Consider the following 16,589-nt stretch of genomic DNA (forward strand, 5'->3'; position numbering starts at 1 on the left):
AGACACAGAAATGAATATGGCTGTAAATGTATGTAACGTACACAATGTGCATATTACACACATGTGCATATTACGTATGTACAACACGTACTTCCTCATGGGGTCACTGAGAGGGCCTGAGATATGCAATACCCCACCTACAATGAGCTCCACGTGTTTCATTCCTAAATATCATTCTCCACTAAAAGGGATAATGACTCCTCAGAAACAATGGCTGATTCCGGGACTAACACAGGGAGCATTCAAGACAGGCCTGCGATACTCTGTTGTTCTAGAAAGTAAGGAAGCATTCCAAACTGCTGAGGACATGTCAAAAGGACACGTGAACCAGGCTAATGGGGTTCCCACTGGCCAAATCTGGGCCACTCTAGACATCAATACTGTGATGTTAACCACAGGAAACCATGAGTCCACACCCATATAAAGTTTGAGGAAGAATGGGACATTTACAGTCTCAAAGCACATCCTCACAAAATACTTACTATACAAAGACAAAAAAAAATCCCTTTACAATGGAAAAATCTGGCAGACTCCACTTCCTTCAAGGTGTCAAAGTTAACATGAGCAGAACTAGCAGAGGACACTCTTAACGTTGTGGGTCACCTGACGGGACATGCAATGAGAACACATCCTCTTTCTGTGATACTCCTGCTAATGACATAAAACCTAAATTTAATCATTATGAAACATCAGATAAACCAAAACTGAACAACACTCCTAGAAATAATTTTCATTAACCTCAAAGTCTTAACATAGAGGAAAGACTGAGGAACTGGTCCACACGGAAGGAGACTAAAGAGACATGACAACGAAACACAAAGTGTGGCCTGGGTCCTTTTGCTACACAGGCCATTCCTGGGAAAATGTGAGAGACCCAAAGGGGACCTGAGGCCTAGATGACAGCACTGTATATCCCATGAACTTCCTGAGCTAGACAGGGGCAGAGAACATTCCCTGCTGGCAGGAAACACACACTTGTATACTCAGGGACGACTGGGCACCAGGTTTGCAGACCATTCTCAAGTGGCTCAGAAGGAAATAAAAGCTGTTTGTACTGTACTGGCAATATTTCTCCAAGTTTCTAATCGATGTTTTTAAAACAATTTTAAACAGGAAGCATGACAGAGGAGTATAGACAAATATGGGTCTCCATACGTGGCCCTGCCCACAGGAAAAGGTTCACTTAACAGCAACCACAAACATTCTCACAGGACATCCAAGGAACCCTATCAGTAATCTCTCTCTCAGGGACCGAACTTAAATATAACACAAGTACTTCCTTGCTTTTAAGGTTACATGTCACTACTTTTTGTCTTGGCTGTTACCACTGTGGCTTTTTGCCCTAAAAAGTTTTGGGGGGTTTCTTTAGATTTTTAATGTTTAATTTTTTAAAATTTAAATTTAATAAAGTTTTAATTTTTTACTTCATTTTAACTTAATTTTACCTTATTAATTTTTATTTTCAAAGGTGCCCTCTACATTTAAAAATAAATTGTTTAGTATCTTTGAGAAGATCTCCCTCATTAGTGAAAAGATTCTCACTCAACCTTGAGTTTCAAGGCGTGATTCCCAGGGGTGCAACCCTGCCCGGTGACACGCCTTGGGGAGCGTCACAGGACCCTCATCGGTGACACAGGAGTAAGTTTTACATGTTTCACAATGTGAGCAGGTAAATAACGCACAGCATCTGAAAGTGCTGTATCTGATACAAAGTGCTCCATGAATGTGAGCAACCTGCCCCATGGGTGAGGAACAGAACGGCGCCTGTGACCCCCATCCCAAAACGGGAGCCGAAAGCAGACAAGACACACCCAGGTGCCCAGGGCTAAGCCACAGAGTCTCAGGGTCAGGCGGAGAGGGGGACTTACTGCGTGTTGTGCAGCACTGTCTGGACGAAGGCAGGATTGGTCTCCATGGACGCCGTCACCAGAGAGGTCAGCAGAGACCAGTACCAGATTGCAGAAGCATCTGACACGGAGACCCCAGACTTCTTAACTCTCTGAAAGCCAACAGCCCTCAGACCATGAATTCTAGTGTCACATCCATCGCTAAGACAACGTTTTATGTTAATCTGGACATCTGTCAAGCGCAAACGACAAATTCAGTGTTGGATTAACTTCTTCAGTTCAGCAAATGCTAGGCTCCCAACTAAAAGCAAAATAGTAATTCACATTTTGAAAAGAAAATTCTGAAATATACTTTGAAGCAAGAAATAAATAATGTGTACAATGGAGCTAGCATATAAGTTTGTCAGATAAGCATCACCAAAATTAGGAGTCCTAAGAATAACATGTAAGTGTAAGGGTGGCTTAAACCTTTCCATCACAAAGTTTCTTAGGAATTGATGCATTTTGAAAATTAACACAAAGATCACTTTTTAAATCCCAATTAAATACACAGGAAGAAAATGTCTAGAATTTTTGATAGTGTTCTGAAATTTTGATTTAAACAATAGCTGGCTCACAGCAGTTGTGAGAATTTATTTTTAATAATCAAGTCCAAATAGATGACACAGGCATGACTCACTTTTAAGAGCTGTCACAATTTCTTATTTGGGTTGGAGAGGAGGAGGTGACAAGTTCAAAAGCACACAACTGAGAGAAGGGAGCAGCACAGTGTGAGACAGCAAGCGTCTACTCCAGGAGTTTAACTACTGCTTTGCCCAGGGATGAGACACAAAGACTCTACCTCCCTAGGCCTCAGTTCCTCTGAGCAAAGTAAGAACACTTCTTTTGGCCCAGGAAAGCATTAGGAGAAATGAGACAAAACATGAAGCATCCCGGCTCCCTGAATGCAAAAAGCCTGGAAAGAAATCACAGAATTGTGATTATTTCCAAAATGCCAGGTGTGAAGCAAGGTTATAATTGTATAAAAATGGAAACAAACTGAATGTCCCAGAATAAAGGACTGGTTAAAATTAAGACAAATTCTTACATCACTAAATAAAGGTGTGCAAGAACACATGGTCTGACAATGTGCTAAAAAAATTAAACGACAGCACAGAAAGAACACCACCATTCTTGTAAATTCATGTACTTAACCCTATGTTTTATCCTAAAACGTGTCCATGTGTGTAAACCACACACACATAAAGGTTCTGAAAGGATCCATACTAACATATTCACAGTGACAATCCCTAGGTAATGAGATTTTGAATAATTTCTATTAATCCATATTTTTCTAATAAGGAAACAAGAATAAAATACTTTTAATTAAAAAAGGCTTCTATAACCCTCTACAACACCATAAAGGTGAAATAATGGCTACTCCCATGTGCATCACGAGAAGCAAATCAACCTCCCAAGGAAATCTGACGGCTTCTCCACTTTAGAGGTCTTCCCACTGAGCAACCTCCTCCCCACCACCTACCATCCAGTCCCCTTAATAGAAGGACAAGCATCTGGGCTGACTCACACAGCTGACTAATGTTGGCGTTCTCCAGAAGTGTCACATAGCCAGTGACATTGCTGGGAATGTGCACATCGCGGACATCCTGAAGATCGCTGGCACTTCTGCCCACGGCGACCGTCACCTGCTGCGGCATGTAGCTCTGGTCAGTGGCAGCCACAGCAATGGACAAGTGCCTAAGCACAACATCTGGCTTCATCTTTAAGCTGGAAGACATAGGGAGCACAGACTACACATGTTTATACAGGTTGTCATGGGCCACATTCACAGGTCCCATCTCCATGATGCTAAAAACAACCAACCTGAAATGTTATGAGTTTCAAAGTCCTTCTGCTTATGTCATGTCTGTAAAATTTCTTTCCATTCAAGATTAACCTCACATTCCCTTTTAAGCTATCAGTACAGGCAAGCAAGTACAATATGAACATCCTAAAAAAATCACTTTACGCCAAAAAGTAAATTCTAAAGCTCGAGAACTGAATATATTCCCTCATCTATAAATTAGATGGCCAAAGGTCATATATACTTTCTATGAGAAAACAAGACAATTATTTCTATTTTCACCAACCAAAATTAGCCCATTCTCCGAAGAGACAGGTGACAATTTAGATGGTGGCTTCAAAACTTCTATAAATACCAGTTTACTGCCATCAATTCTACCCAGGGTTCCTGGTCATCCCATTCCCTACTCATCTGCCAAACTGGCCAAGACAGCTGCATACAGATTTTTTAAATGCATGGAAAGGATCTTAAAAGGTAAAATCACATCTGAGATAAGAAAAGTATTTGCCCCTTGTGATATTAATTTTTCTGAAAAAGTAGTGAAAAAGATTTGAAATCAGTATTATAAAATACTAGTCAAACACTATTTTCTACCTTAAAATACCAAGTAAAGGAATTATCCATGTTTATGAATACATGAACCAGGTAGCATGATTTCATAAAATTCCCTTTTTTTCTTGTTTTTTTTTAAGATTTTATTTATTATTCATAAGACACACACACACACACACACACACACACACAGAGGCAGAGACACAGGCAGAGGGAGAAGCAGACTCCCCGCAAGGAGCCTGATGTGGGTCTCCATCCCGGACCCTGGGTCACACCCTGAGCCAAAGGCAGATGCTCAACCGCTGAGCCACCCAGGCGTCCCTCCCTTTATTTTTTTTTCCTTTACTTTATTCTTAATGCATTTTCACAAATAGTCACAATAAGAAAAAAATCAAGCAGTTAAGTAGAAAGTATTCTAAAATTTAGAAAATAATTTAATGCACTAATGAGACAAGAGAAAGCAAGAGGGTAATTTTCTTGGACTCTCAACTGGTGTTACACCACCCACCGAATCCAGTGTGAGCGAGCACTGCCATCTGATTGCCAGTATGATGATGTTTCTCCATTTGTCATCTTGTCGATGTCTGCAGGGTTGGAGGATGTTTCTATGTAAGCGTAGCACTTTGCTACTGACTTGAGTTTATCCATCTCTGGGCTTCTGGTTAGATCTCCAGGACTTTCTACAGGGAAAACCAAATTCTATCACATGACATCTCTTTCACAAAGGGGAGAAAAAGGATCATTTAAAATATCTAACATAAATATGCTTAGTATTTTGGCCCTGGAAAAATAAGTATTCCTTAAAAATCGCCTTCCCAAGAACTCATATAAAGCAGACATTGGCCAAAGGTTGCTCCAGGACCTCTGTGGTAAAATACTTAAATCACTGATGTATTTGCAAAACCACAACAGGGAAGAAAATGGTATCTTTCAGTTTAAATTTATATTTCTTTAATTACGTGTGAGATTTTATAAACCATTTGTGTTTCTGAGAGCAGTTCAGTCCTATCCTCATCTACCTTCTGCTGGGTCACAAGTTTTCTTACCAGTTTGTATGCTATAGGACGCATATACACATGTACATACAGGGGATGTTTACTGTGAGCCAGGCACTTTTCCATTATTTTTTCTAGGTACTAATTCAGTTCAGAGATGAGGAAACCAAGGCACAGAGAGTTAAGTATAAGTGTCCAAGATCAGAGTTAGTAAAAAATCCAGGCTGTTGCAACATGTTACAAAATGTATTTTTGTTCCCTAGAATATCATTCAGCTTTTGACTCTGCTTATGATATTTTCTGCTGTACTTTCAGTTGCATCAAGTCTTAGTCTCCTGTAGTTTCCGACTCTCTAAGTCTTGCTTACCGAGGTCTCCCATCAGGAGTTGTGCACTAGGACTACTCTCTTCTGGTACTTTACAGTTTCTGTGCCGTTGAACATTTTAATCCACCTGAAATTGGTTTCAGTGAATGGAACTGAGGTAAAGAATCTGTTTTATTTTTTTTCTCCAAAGGCTGGCCAGTTACTCTAATTCCACTCGTTGACTAATTTGCCTTTCCATCCATTTGTAAAGCTGACTATATCTGGTCCTGTATTCCACGGGTCTGTTTCTGGACTCTATTATGTTCTATGGACCTGTCTATCCACACTATCAACTTCTGAGTGAGTCCAGACTGAGTGTAGTGGCTTTCCTCATTGATTCTACTACCACTTACAGAGTACCTTCTACGTGGCATGTACAGTTCTGGGTGCTAAGGATAATAACATGAACAAGGCAGACAAAATGCAAAGAAATAATAATGTCACAACTTCAAATAATAAGTGCCACTGAGACCATGAAACCTACAAAGGTGATAGTGACCAGAAGATGAGAAATGGTGGGGTGGGGGTGTTAATTAGATAGGGTAATGAGGTAGGGTAATGAGGTAGGGTAATGAGGAAGACCTCCCTGAAGTCACATCTGAGCAAAATGTGAAGGGGGGAGGGGACAGGGGGAGAGATGAAAGCAAGTAAGCAGATCACATTCTTAAGCTACAAACTGGTTACTGTTCCAGTTTTCAGAAAGGAAGGCAGGGAGAAGACCTCATTTATACTGCATTTGGAAGAAACAATGACAGAACATGTGCAGGAGCCCCCAGCACACACTTACACTTACCCTTTTCTCTCTGTACCAGCTGGTCCAAAGACTCCTTCAGAACAGAAGCCCTCATGGAGCACATGTTACTGCAGTGGTCCAGCATGGGGCAGGGGATGGCCATGCCGGAGAGCCGATTGCGGTGCAGGAAACGCAGGATCAGGGATGCGTGCACACCCAGACCCTCCTTGGACTCTGAGAATATGTCTATGAAACCTGGGCAGACAAAACCCATATTTGGTGTTTTTAGGAACCCACCACAACAGTATTCCCACGTTCTCTGCCTAGTGGCCTATCAGAATTGGCTGAATTAAAAGCAACCATTAAGAATCTTCATTGAGGGGGGTGGGATGGGGAGGGTCAGGATCTAATAAAGAGACTGGGCTGAAAAAAAAAAAAAAGAATCTTCATTGATATTCTCAGCTTTCATCATGTAAAAATCTAAACAAGTTTTAAGAAATTAACCAGTGGCGGGGGCGCCTGGGTGACTCAGTCAGTTAAGTGTCCAACTCAGCAATCTCAGCTCAGGTCCTGACTTCAGGGTCATGAGTTCAAGCCCCACACTGGGCTCCAGGCTGGGCATGGAGCCTACTTTAAAAAAAAAAGAAAAGAAATGAAATGAAATGAACCAGTGGTAATCTCAATTTAAAAATTAATTTTGTGGCAGCTGGCTTAGTCATGGAACATGAGGCTCTTGATCTCAGGGCTGTGGGTTTGAGCCCCACATTGGCCTGGTGAGATTACTTCAAAATAAAATCTGTAAAAATTTTAATTTCATAGAATTTTAGAAGACTTACAATAAATTATTTCAATCCAAGCTTTAAAATGTATAAGCTCTGAAATACTGACTAGGTTTTTTTTGTTTTTGTTTTTAAAGATTTCATTTATTCATGAGAGACAGAGACATAGGCAGAGGGAGAAGCAGGCTCAGCGGGAAGCCCGATGTGGGACTCGATCAAGACGTGAGCCAAAGGCAGATGCTCACCCACTGAGCCACCCGGGTGTCCCTCAACTAGAAGTTTTTAAACAAGCTTTGCATATAGCATGTTGACTAGGATGCAGTTTATCGCATTAGAGAGTTTTTACACTACACTATATAAGACGTGATTATGATAACGCAGCCAATGCCCTGCCCAGGATTCCTGGTGGCATTGCATAGCAGATAAGGCTCTGCCCTCAAGTGCTCCTCCACTATCCCACCTTCCCCTCCAGCATGGCTCTGTCGAGTCAGCCGGTTCTGTGTGTCTCTCTGGCCTCAACATCACCTGTTCATACTGACTGCCCCAGACATCCAGAGTGGCCCTCCTGGCTCCCCTTTGCCTGGCATTAACATGAGTAATCTTATGGAGACACAAAACACTGGATGTCTACCCTGGGCTAAAACCCTTTCACAGTCCATCATAACCTACCATGTATATACAGGAACCATAGTGCCTGTAACCTCATGTGAAGGGAGGAGAGGATAAACCCAGCAGCTTCTCCTGGGGCTCAGATATACTTGCAGATTTGGGGGAATTTCTTTTCTGTTGCTAGAACTTCTAATGAATCATGTCAGACATAACAAAAAGTGCCTACATTATAAGTGTATGGCTCAATGAACTTTCACAAAATGAACACCCCAGGTGTGCAGCACCTCAAGCAAGACTCCAGAAGCCTCAGGAGAAATTATTTTAAGTGTAAAACAAACAGGTTATATCCAAGACTAAAATTTCACATTGATTTTTTTTTTTTAAGATTTTTATTTATTTATTCACGAGACACACACAGAGAGAAGCAGAGACACAGGCAGAGGGAGAAGCAGGCTCCACGCAGGGAGCCTGATGTGGGACTCGATCTCAGGACTCCAGGATCAGGCCCTGGGCCAAAGGCAGGCACTCAACCGCTGAGCCACCCAGGCATCCTTTCACATTGATTTTTAAGATAGAACACAAGGATGAGGAGAACTGTGTGCTGGAAGCACCCCATCACCACATCCTGATGACACCCCCCAGACAAACCCTGGAGACACAAGTTCGATTCCCCAGGACTCAAAAATGTGTGCCACCTGCTGCCATCCGTGTATAAGTTTTCCTCCATGGCAGACCCCACGGCAGCAGTGAGGTAATGACACTGCTGATGGCACACCCATGTGCTCAGGACCCAGGTGGAAGCACAGACTCTTCTAACGGAAACATTTCTTCATAGGCTGACGCGAGCAGCAAGTCTGGCAAACACTACGCACCAGAGCGATGATGTAAGAAAGGGACAAGCTCTGATCTTGCTTAGGAAGAGGGACAAGGAAACAATCCCAGGAGACAGGCCAGCCCAGCTCACCAAGGTTCAAGCTAAGACCATGATAAAGCAATTTCTTTAAGCTGAGTGATGACAGAAAATGTTGACTATATGGTCCTAGTCACAACTCTGGTACACAACCATTCAGGATCCAAACCCCGAGTTCTTCTAACCTAACTCACCTCCCCCAGCCACCCAGAGCAGCCGTGCAGTAAGTATTCTCTCAGGTGGGTCCCCTGGTCTCCCTGCTTCCTCTCCTTCCAAACATGAGTCTGAAGTGTCCACATAAAGCTCCAGAAGCTACCCATGTGCTGGTAACACAAAAGTGGGAGTAATACATAAATGCCAAGATGTAATTTAGCTAACATAATTCAAAGCATAATTTTAACTGCCATGAGAGTAGGAAGAAAGTTCACATGTATGGACCACCTACAATGCTCTATAAAGATTACATAATTAAAGACATTTTGAGGAAGAATGGAAATCTGCATTCTTCATTAATATACAAACGTCATCCTTCCCTAGCTCAGCATGGCCTCCGCAGCAAGCCACAGAGGTCAAGGGCAAACACGTACATTTATGCATCTAGCAAATCTACCTGCCTCCACTGCTGCTCTTGCCAGGCTCTGCGCTAAGCATTACAACACCAACTGCGGAGCAGGAAAAGTTCTGAGATAAGCTGAGGCTAAAAGGATGATATGCAAAGTTTTTCCTTTCAAAAACTCAACTGTTTTCTCACTGGAAAAAAAAGAGAGTAATTTAATTTCAATTCTGTCTTCTGAGTCCCCAGAAGAAACCATACATAAACACAAAGTTTTTTCATAGGTACCATGTAAAAGAAGTATTACTTAATTTTATATTACTTTTATTATGACTCAAATTTCAGAGTGATAGCTTTCTAATAAACAAAAAAACCCACTGGATGTCTACCACATACCAAAAATGTGTTAAATGTGAGGACACAGCAAAAATAAAAGCTCACTACCTTCATGGAGCTCACAGTGTTAAGACTAAAGACAAACACAGAGAAGAGGATAATTAATGACAGTGGTGACATGAGGCAAAAGACAAATGCAGGATGCTGAGAGAACATACGGTTCAGGCCAGGACCAGCTTCCTGAGAGGATGAAATTAAGAGGTCCACTGAGGAAGGCAGAGCTGTTCAAGCGTCACTCTACTGGGAACACAAGAAGGTGACTACCTGGAACACTGACTCAGTTTGTGTGCTTCGTGGAGACTCGTGGAGAAGCACATCTATTTCCCGCTGGCCTCGCCTCGCCTCGCCTGTGGGACAGCAGCATTCACGTCGGCCCTACGAGAGCACTCTGTGGCCCTCGACACTCGGATGAGAGCCTTACCTGGGACAAGAGAACAGGCCTGCAGCTGTCTGATGATGTGGCTCAGCTCCCCCTGGAGATTGGCTCCACTGGAATTCTTCAGGGTCTCCAGCATGTTCTCAGCATCAACAGTACCATCGCCCTCAGCATCAAACTGGGCAAAGGCCTACAACATAAGTGATATAATAAAATCACGTCTGTTCCAAATCCAGATACTTTGTTGCTGCCAGTGCCCTGGTGGTGGTTGGGGAAAGAGTCCATTTACATCACTCAGAGAATAAACAAGCTCAGGACAGTAAGTCACTGCACTCTGCAGAGCATATATATATATATATATATATATATATATATATATATAAGTGTCACTACAGAGACACACAGTGTTATAACCTCCCTTTCCAGAGATTAATCTCCTTCTCCAAATAATTACAGAAAGCAACCAGGGCAACATTTTCCAGCCAGTTACAAAGTGTCATACATAAAGCTACCACCAGAGACTTGACTTAAAGTAGCACCTCAGGTTCCTGGGGCTTTTCCTTTCAAACCCACCTTGGACACAAGACCGAACTGGGTATTCACAGCGCACTTTCCACTAACCTTTAGCCATAATTGAACTTGCTTCCTGCAGGTGTCGGGCAGTCTGTGGAACTGGGTATAGTATGGGATTCAGTTTGAATCCTGCTCTGTCACTAACAGGCTCTGTGACTTCCCACACATTCTGTTACCTCCCAAAGCCCAAGTTCCTTGATTTGAAAGACGGAACAAATATTATCAGCCCCCGCTGCTGTCTGGATGAGGACACATCTGAAGAGAGCCCAATACAGTGAAAGCACATCAGAGCACAAAGTGCCCTGTCTCCTAACCTGCATTGCTACCCTCTCTTGTGTTCCTGGCACCAGCCCCTCCCACATTCAGGAGACTTTTCTCGCCTGGCAACAGCCCGATCTCCCTGGATCGCAATCCCTCCCCGATCAGTGGCTTCTTTCTTCCTGCTGATCCAGTCACTCACAGACATCCCCCACCATGAAGTACCTCAGGAGTCTCCCACCTTCTTTTTTAAGTAATCCTCACTCTTTATTAAAACTCCTCCCTTGGGACACCTGGGTGGCTCAGTGGTTGGGCACCTGCCTTCAGCTCAGGTTGCGATCCTGGGATTTGGGATCAGGTCCGGCATTGGCCTCCCCACAGGGAGCCTGCTTCTCCCTCGGCCTATGTCTCTGCCTCTCTCTCTCAGTCTGTGTCTCTCATGAATAAATAATCATAAATAAATAAATACTGCTGTCTTTTCCTTATTTCTCTCCTTCATGGAATATGGGGAGGTCCCACTGAGGTTTCAGGACCGACCCTATTTCCACCACAGACCTCCAAACACGGTGTTGAATAGGAACAGAGCAAATTCCTGCACTCGGCTCCAAAAACCATGGGCATGAACACAGGATGGAGGGCAGAGTTCATGCAACAGAAAGACGCAGCATTCTATTTGCCCTTCCTTAACCTGACAAGATTATCCAAAAATTAATAGGATCCAATGCTACACCGCTCAAAGAACAATGTTCAGAAGGAGAGAGAATTGATCAGCTTGTTCTTTTCTGATTAGACCCAGTCTGGAAGCTCCACACCTAAAGGAAATGAAATGGAAGGGATCAGAGGAAAGAGATGGTGGTGGCGAGAAGACCCTGCCTGTGAGAATGGATCCAGGGGTGCAGGCATTCAGGGTGAGGAGCAGGTGCCTGCGATGGACTGTCACGAGAAGGAAGCTGGACAAGCAGCCACAAAGAGTGTGCAAACCAATGCATGTACCTCTACTTCCTCAAGCCCCCCTAAGACAGTATTACGAAGGGATCTTTTTCTAAGAGCCAAGACAAAGACAACATTGTATCACACAACAGCAACAATAGTTTGGAAGCTGGAGAATAGATGGAGGAACAGTGCAGGTCACTCACCCACAAGAGAGTGGGACATTGGGCTGGCACTGGGCACAGCAAAGACACAGGCTGCTCTGAGTGCAGGACTCCAACAGCTTTCACAGGACGTGGCAGCCACAGGTGCCATGGAGAGGGGACATAATCAGTGAGCGGCCTATTTTAAAAAGCAGTTAAAATTGGCTGTAATGCTGATCTTTAGGAATCACTGGGGTTTGTGTTCTTGTTTTGAAGGGAAAGGGTAGTAGCGGGATTGTCTATTTTTTTAAAAGAGTTCTGTTCTTACCTATTAAAGATATTTAAGGAAACATTTATAGATGAAATAAAATACTTCTGGATGGAAAAGATTTGCTTCAAAATAATTTGGAGGAGAAAATAGGTGGGGTTTAGATGAAATAAAATTGGCCTTGAGTTGGTGGCTGTTGAAAATGGCAAACAAGAACATTCTATGCTTATCTTTACTTTCTTATGTTTATTTTTTTTAAGATTTTATTTATTTATTCATAAAAGATACAGAGAGAGAGGCAGAGACACAAGCAGAGGGAGAAGCAGGCTCCCTGCAGGGAGCCTGATGTGGGACTCAATCCCAAGACCCCAGGATCACGCCCTGAGCCAAGGCAGACGCTCAACTGCTGAGCCACCCAGGCATCTATTTTCTTATATTTAAATTTTTCCATTAAAACAAACAAATATAAACAACCCCCAGATCTCTCTCTAATCAGAAGCCTGAGGGGTTGACTCCCTTGAGAGGGTGGTAGAGTCTCTGGACGATAAGTACCAAGCACGAGTACTTACAGGGTAAAGGTTTATGAGACTCCTCTTTCTGCTAGGGCTCCTAGAATGCTAGCAGCCAGTCTCACCCTCCAGGCAGGAGACAGGAGAGGTTTTCTCTGGGGAACCAGACAAACCACAAGGACAGGCCTGAAGACACTAGTACTGGAGGGCTCCCCATCAAAGGGACCAACAAGTTCACCTTTCAGGGAGGCTCAGCCATCACCAAGCAGAGGCACAAGAGCATCCACCTCTTGAGTCCCCCAGTCTTTAGTATGAGTGGCTAGCCCAGGACCACTGGACATTTAAGGAAAGGCTTCATGTGAAACAGAAAAAGCAAGGAAAGGAGAAAGGAAAGGAGAAGAAAATGTCAAAAAGATTATTGTTAATATCTTCAGAGAAATACTTTAAAAGACATTTTTAATACCGGCCTTACTGAAGTGTAATTCACATACCATAAAATTCACCCTTTTAAAGTATACGACCTAGTGTTTTAGTACATTTGGAGTAGAGGAGTCGGCAGCACTGCCACCTAATAAAAAAAAAGGACCCTGAGATGTCATGAAAGACCAGGGGCCTAAAAACAATCTCTTCAGATGCTTTTATAAGCTCTTGAAAGTTAAAAATATCACAGCAAAATGAAAATCTCAACAGATCTGGGAAGATAAATCTCAAAAGGTTGGAAGGTAAATTGACTAAAGTGCCCAGATAGTAGAGCAAAAAGACACACTGATGGACACAAGAGGAAAACATCCAGAAGACCACCAGTCCAGGAGTCTGAGATCCAGACACGGTGAGCTCCAGAGAAGGAAACAGAAAAGGGAGGGAAAGAAATGACAATTCTTAGGATCCAAGATAATGAAGGATGTGAGCCTTGAAACTGAAGATGCTGAATACCACCTACGGTGGACAAAAGCCCATCATAAAGAGATTTCATCACAGCTACAGGCAGGAGAGGGCAAGAGAGGTTTCTCCTCCCAGGAAGAAGACAGTGTCCATGTCAGAGGTCAGGAGGCAGGGCCTGTTTGGCAGCTACATAGGAGCTGGAATAGCAGCGGGCCTCCCACATTCAGGGGGACTCTCTCTAACTCGGAGGTTAATACACACTCACAACACCACCAACTGCAACAGAGGCGGAGAGGCATTCTCATATACACAGGGCTCTATGAACCAGTTAGTGTTCTCTTAATCAGAAAGCTCCTAGAGGGTGCAGTCATCGGGATAGAGAACAGGCCAAGAAAGGGGAAGAATGTGGTCAAAGCAAGAGAGAAAATGCATCCCCCATGGCTGCAGATTCCGAGGCAGCACATGCACAGCACACCTCAAGAACTCCCAAGAGCAGAGGGCAGCGGATCAGAGGCTCTTGAGGAGACAAGTGAGGGACTGTGTACCTGAACACAGTGCATGTGTTAGAAGAGATTCAGGCAAGTGGCACAGAGTCTGGGGTTAAACTAATGCTAGAAGACCAGAAAATTAAGCACAAGAAAAGTACCAATTCCATCGTTAACCTCAGAAAAAATAAAAAGATGCATAGAAAGGGAACGCAGTCCTGGAGTACTGCACGGCTCGGCTGTGTACATCCCCACAAGAACATACGCACCAGGGGGGTCTAAACAACTGTGACACAAATCTGCCAGGACAGGACACATATGGATGTGGAAAGGACAAGGTGTCAGACCACAATGGACTCTTTCTGCAGTGGGAACAGCATGGATAAAGTCTAAAGCTGAAAACTAAGAGTAAGGTAAGCACGCTGTCTGGTGACACACAGGTACACCATGAATGAGCCGGCTGCAGGAGGTGAGCAGTGAGGGCTCCTGTAGAGCACGACTCTGGGTGGGACTGCAGATGACCAGGACCTTTAGCACCAGCAGCCTCGTGGGCTTGGTACCATGTGAGAAACAAATATATGAAAATAAACAATCCTGAGTGTCCACTTCAAGCATGGGATATACTGGATGGGTAGCTTTACAACTTTTGTAAGTAGCCTAATACTTCCTCCTCTCTAAGTAAACATTTCACACAGTGAATGCATCAACCATAAAAGATTTCTGGGACAACTGGAAAAATATGAACATGGACTGGGTATTAGATGACACAGAAGGGAACCGACAGAAAGGGGAGGACCACGGACTGAGAAAAGTAGGCTGCAAAAGGGTACCTTTTGCAGAGAGGCTGGTCTCACATAGCTTTGTGCTGGTTTTTTAAGATCTATTTATTTTAGGGGGGCCTGGGTGGCTCAGTCGGTGAAGCATTTACCTTTGGCTCAGGTTGATCTCAGGGTCCTAGGATCAAGTCCTGCATCGGGCTCCCTGCTCATTGGGGAATATGCTTCTTCCTCTGCCCCTCCCCCTGCTGGTGCTCTCTCAATCTCTCTCTCTCTCTCTCTCTCTCTCTCTCTCTCTCTCAAATATGTAAAATCTCCTAAAAAAGAAGTTTATTTATTTTATTTGAGAGAGGGAGAGAGGGCAACAAGAGGAAGAGAGAGGGAGCATCCCAAGGAGACTCCCCATGGAGCAGGGAGCCCGATGCAAGGCTCAATCCCACAATCCAAGCCAAAACCCAAGAGTCTGATACCCAATCAACTGAGCCACCCAGGTGCCCCTCATGTCAGTTTTAAACAAAGCAAATATGCAGTTCCCACATTAGTACAAAACATCTCAGACACAGAAACGTGAAAATATTATATCAATGTAGACAAAATAAGACTTGAAAGAAGAAACAACTGTTTAACAGTGGTTAACATGTCAATCTGCACATTGCTTTTGTAATAACGAAGGGGAATCTTAAAGATGAAGAAATCTTAAGCACAAGCTTCATATAAAAGTGGAGGCAGGGATGCCTGAGTGGCTTAGCAGTTGAGCATCTGCCTTTGGCTCAGGGCGTGATCCCGGGATCCGGGATAAAGTCCCACATCAGGCTCCCTGCATGGAGCCTGCTTCTCCCTCTGCCTGTGTCTCTGCCTCTCTCTCTCTCTCTCTCTCTCTCTCTCTCTCTCTCTCTCTCCATGTCTCTCATAAATAAATAAAATAAAATCTTAAAAAAAAAAAAAAAGTGGAGGCAGTGGGAGGAGACAGAAGGGAAGCAGAGCCTCTGTCTGCCCGTCTGTCTGTCTCAAGGCGTGAGTACCACAGGACGAGAAAACAGCCCCTTCCCCCACTAGTCCAAGGCCAGCTCAGTAAGTGATGTATGTACAGCCCCAGGTCTGAGGGGAGGGGGGCAGCTGTCGCCCACTGAGCTGGGATGACACACGGTGTGGGAAGCTCTGAACTAATATTCGAGCCCTGCGCAGAATACCATTTATCCTTCCTCACAGCAGTAGTACTTCCTACCGACCTCCCATTTTCTAGATGCACAGAGGGCTCAGGTAACTTGTCTGAAGTCACACAGCTAGGACTGGAATCCAAGGCTCCAGAGCTAATAAGCTCTTCACAACTCCTCCGTGTGCTCCGAGAAGCCCCGGGGCTCCGAGCGATCTGGAGACCCCCGGCACAGAACCTGTCTCCAAGCTCCTCATTCTCTAACAGCACCTCCTGCCCATGTTCCCACAGAACTAGCCTTACACCTGAGACTCAGTTTCTCTAAACCTCAAGGTGGCCCTCAAGTCCTGTGTCCACCAAAACTCCTGCAAACTTCCTACTTGCTTCCCAAGTTTTCAGAGCTCTCTGCTTCCCAACTCCTGCACTGATTGCTGATAAAAATTCCATAGAAACAAGGCTATAAAAATAGTGACGTTTCTGCTATTATAAAAAGATTCCAAGGGCACCTGGGTGGCTCACTGGGTTAAGCACCCAACTCTTGATTTTGGCTCAGGTCATGATCTCAGTGTTGTAAGACTAAGCCTCACACTGGGCTTTGTGCTAACCATGGAGTCTGCTGGAGAATCTCTCTCTCCTTCTACCTCTGCTCCTTCCC

The 16,589-nt window shown here is 43.9% G+C and overlaps 1 protein-coding gene across 2 annotated transcripts in view; it reads right to left on the bottom strand.

Moving 5' to 3' along the window:
- Positions 1–16,589, bottom strand: part of ZZEF1 (zinc finger ZZ-type and EF-hand domain containing 1) — a 101,274-nt gene that overhangs the window by 74,496 nt on the left and 10,189 nt on the right. For both annotated transcript variants that reach the window (XM_072729964.1, XM_025989087.2), the window contains exons 2-6: positions 10,003–10,147; positions 6,395–6,589; positions 4,751–4,922; positions 3,415–3,614; positions 1,869–2,079 (exon numbers count right to left, since the gene is read on the bottom strand). In XM_072729964.1, the coding sequence (XP_072586065.1) occupies positions 1,869–2,079; positions 3,415–3,614; positions 4,751–4,922; positions 6,395–6,589; positions 10,003–10,147 (923 nt within the window). The remainder of the gene's footprint in view (positions 1–1,868; positions 2,080–3,414; positions 3,615–4,750; positions 4,923–6,394; positions 6,590–10,002; positions 10,148–16,589) is intronic.

This window comes from Vulpes vulpes, chromosome 12 (genome assembly GCF_048418805.1).
Source record: "Vulpes vulpes isolate BD-2025 chromosome 12, VulVul3, whole genome shotgun sequence".
Lineage (NCBI taxonomy): Eukaryota > Metazoa > Chordata > Mammalia > Carnivora > Canidae > Vulpes > Vulpes vulpes.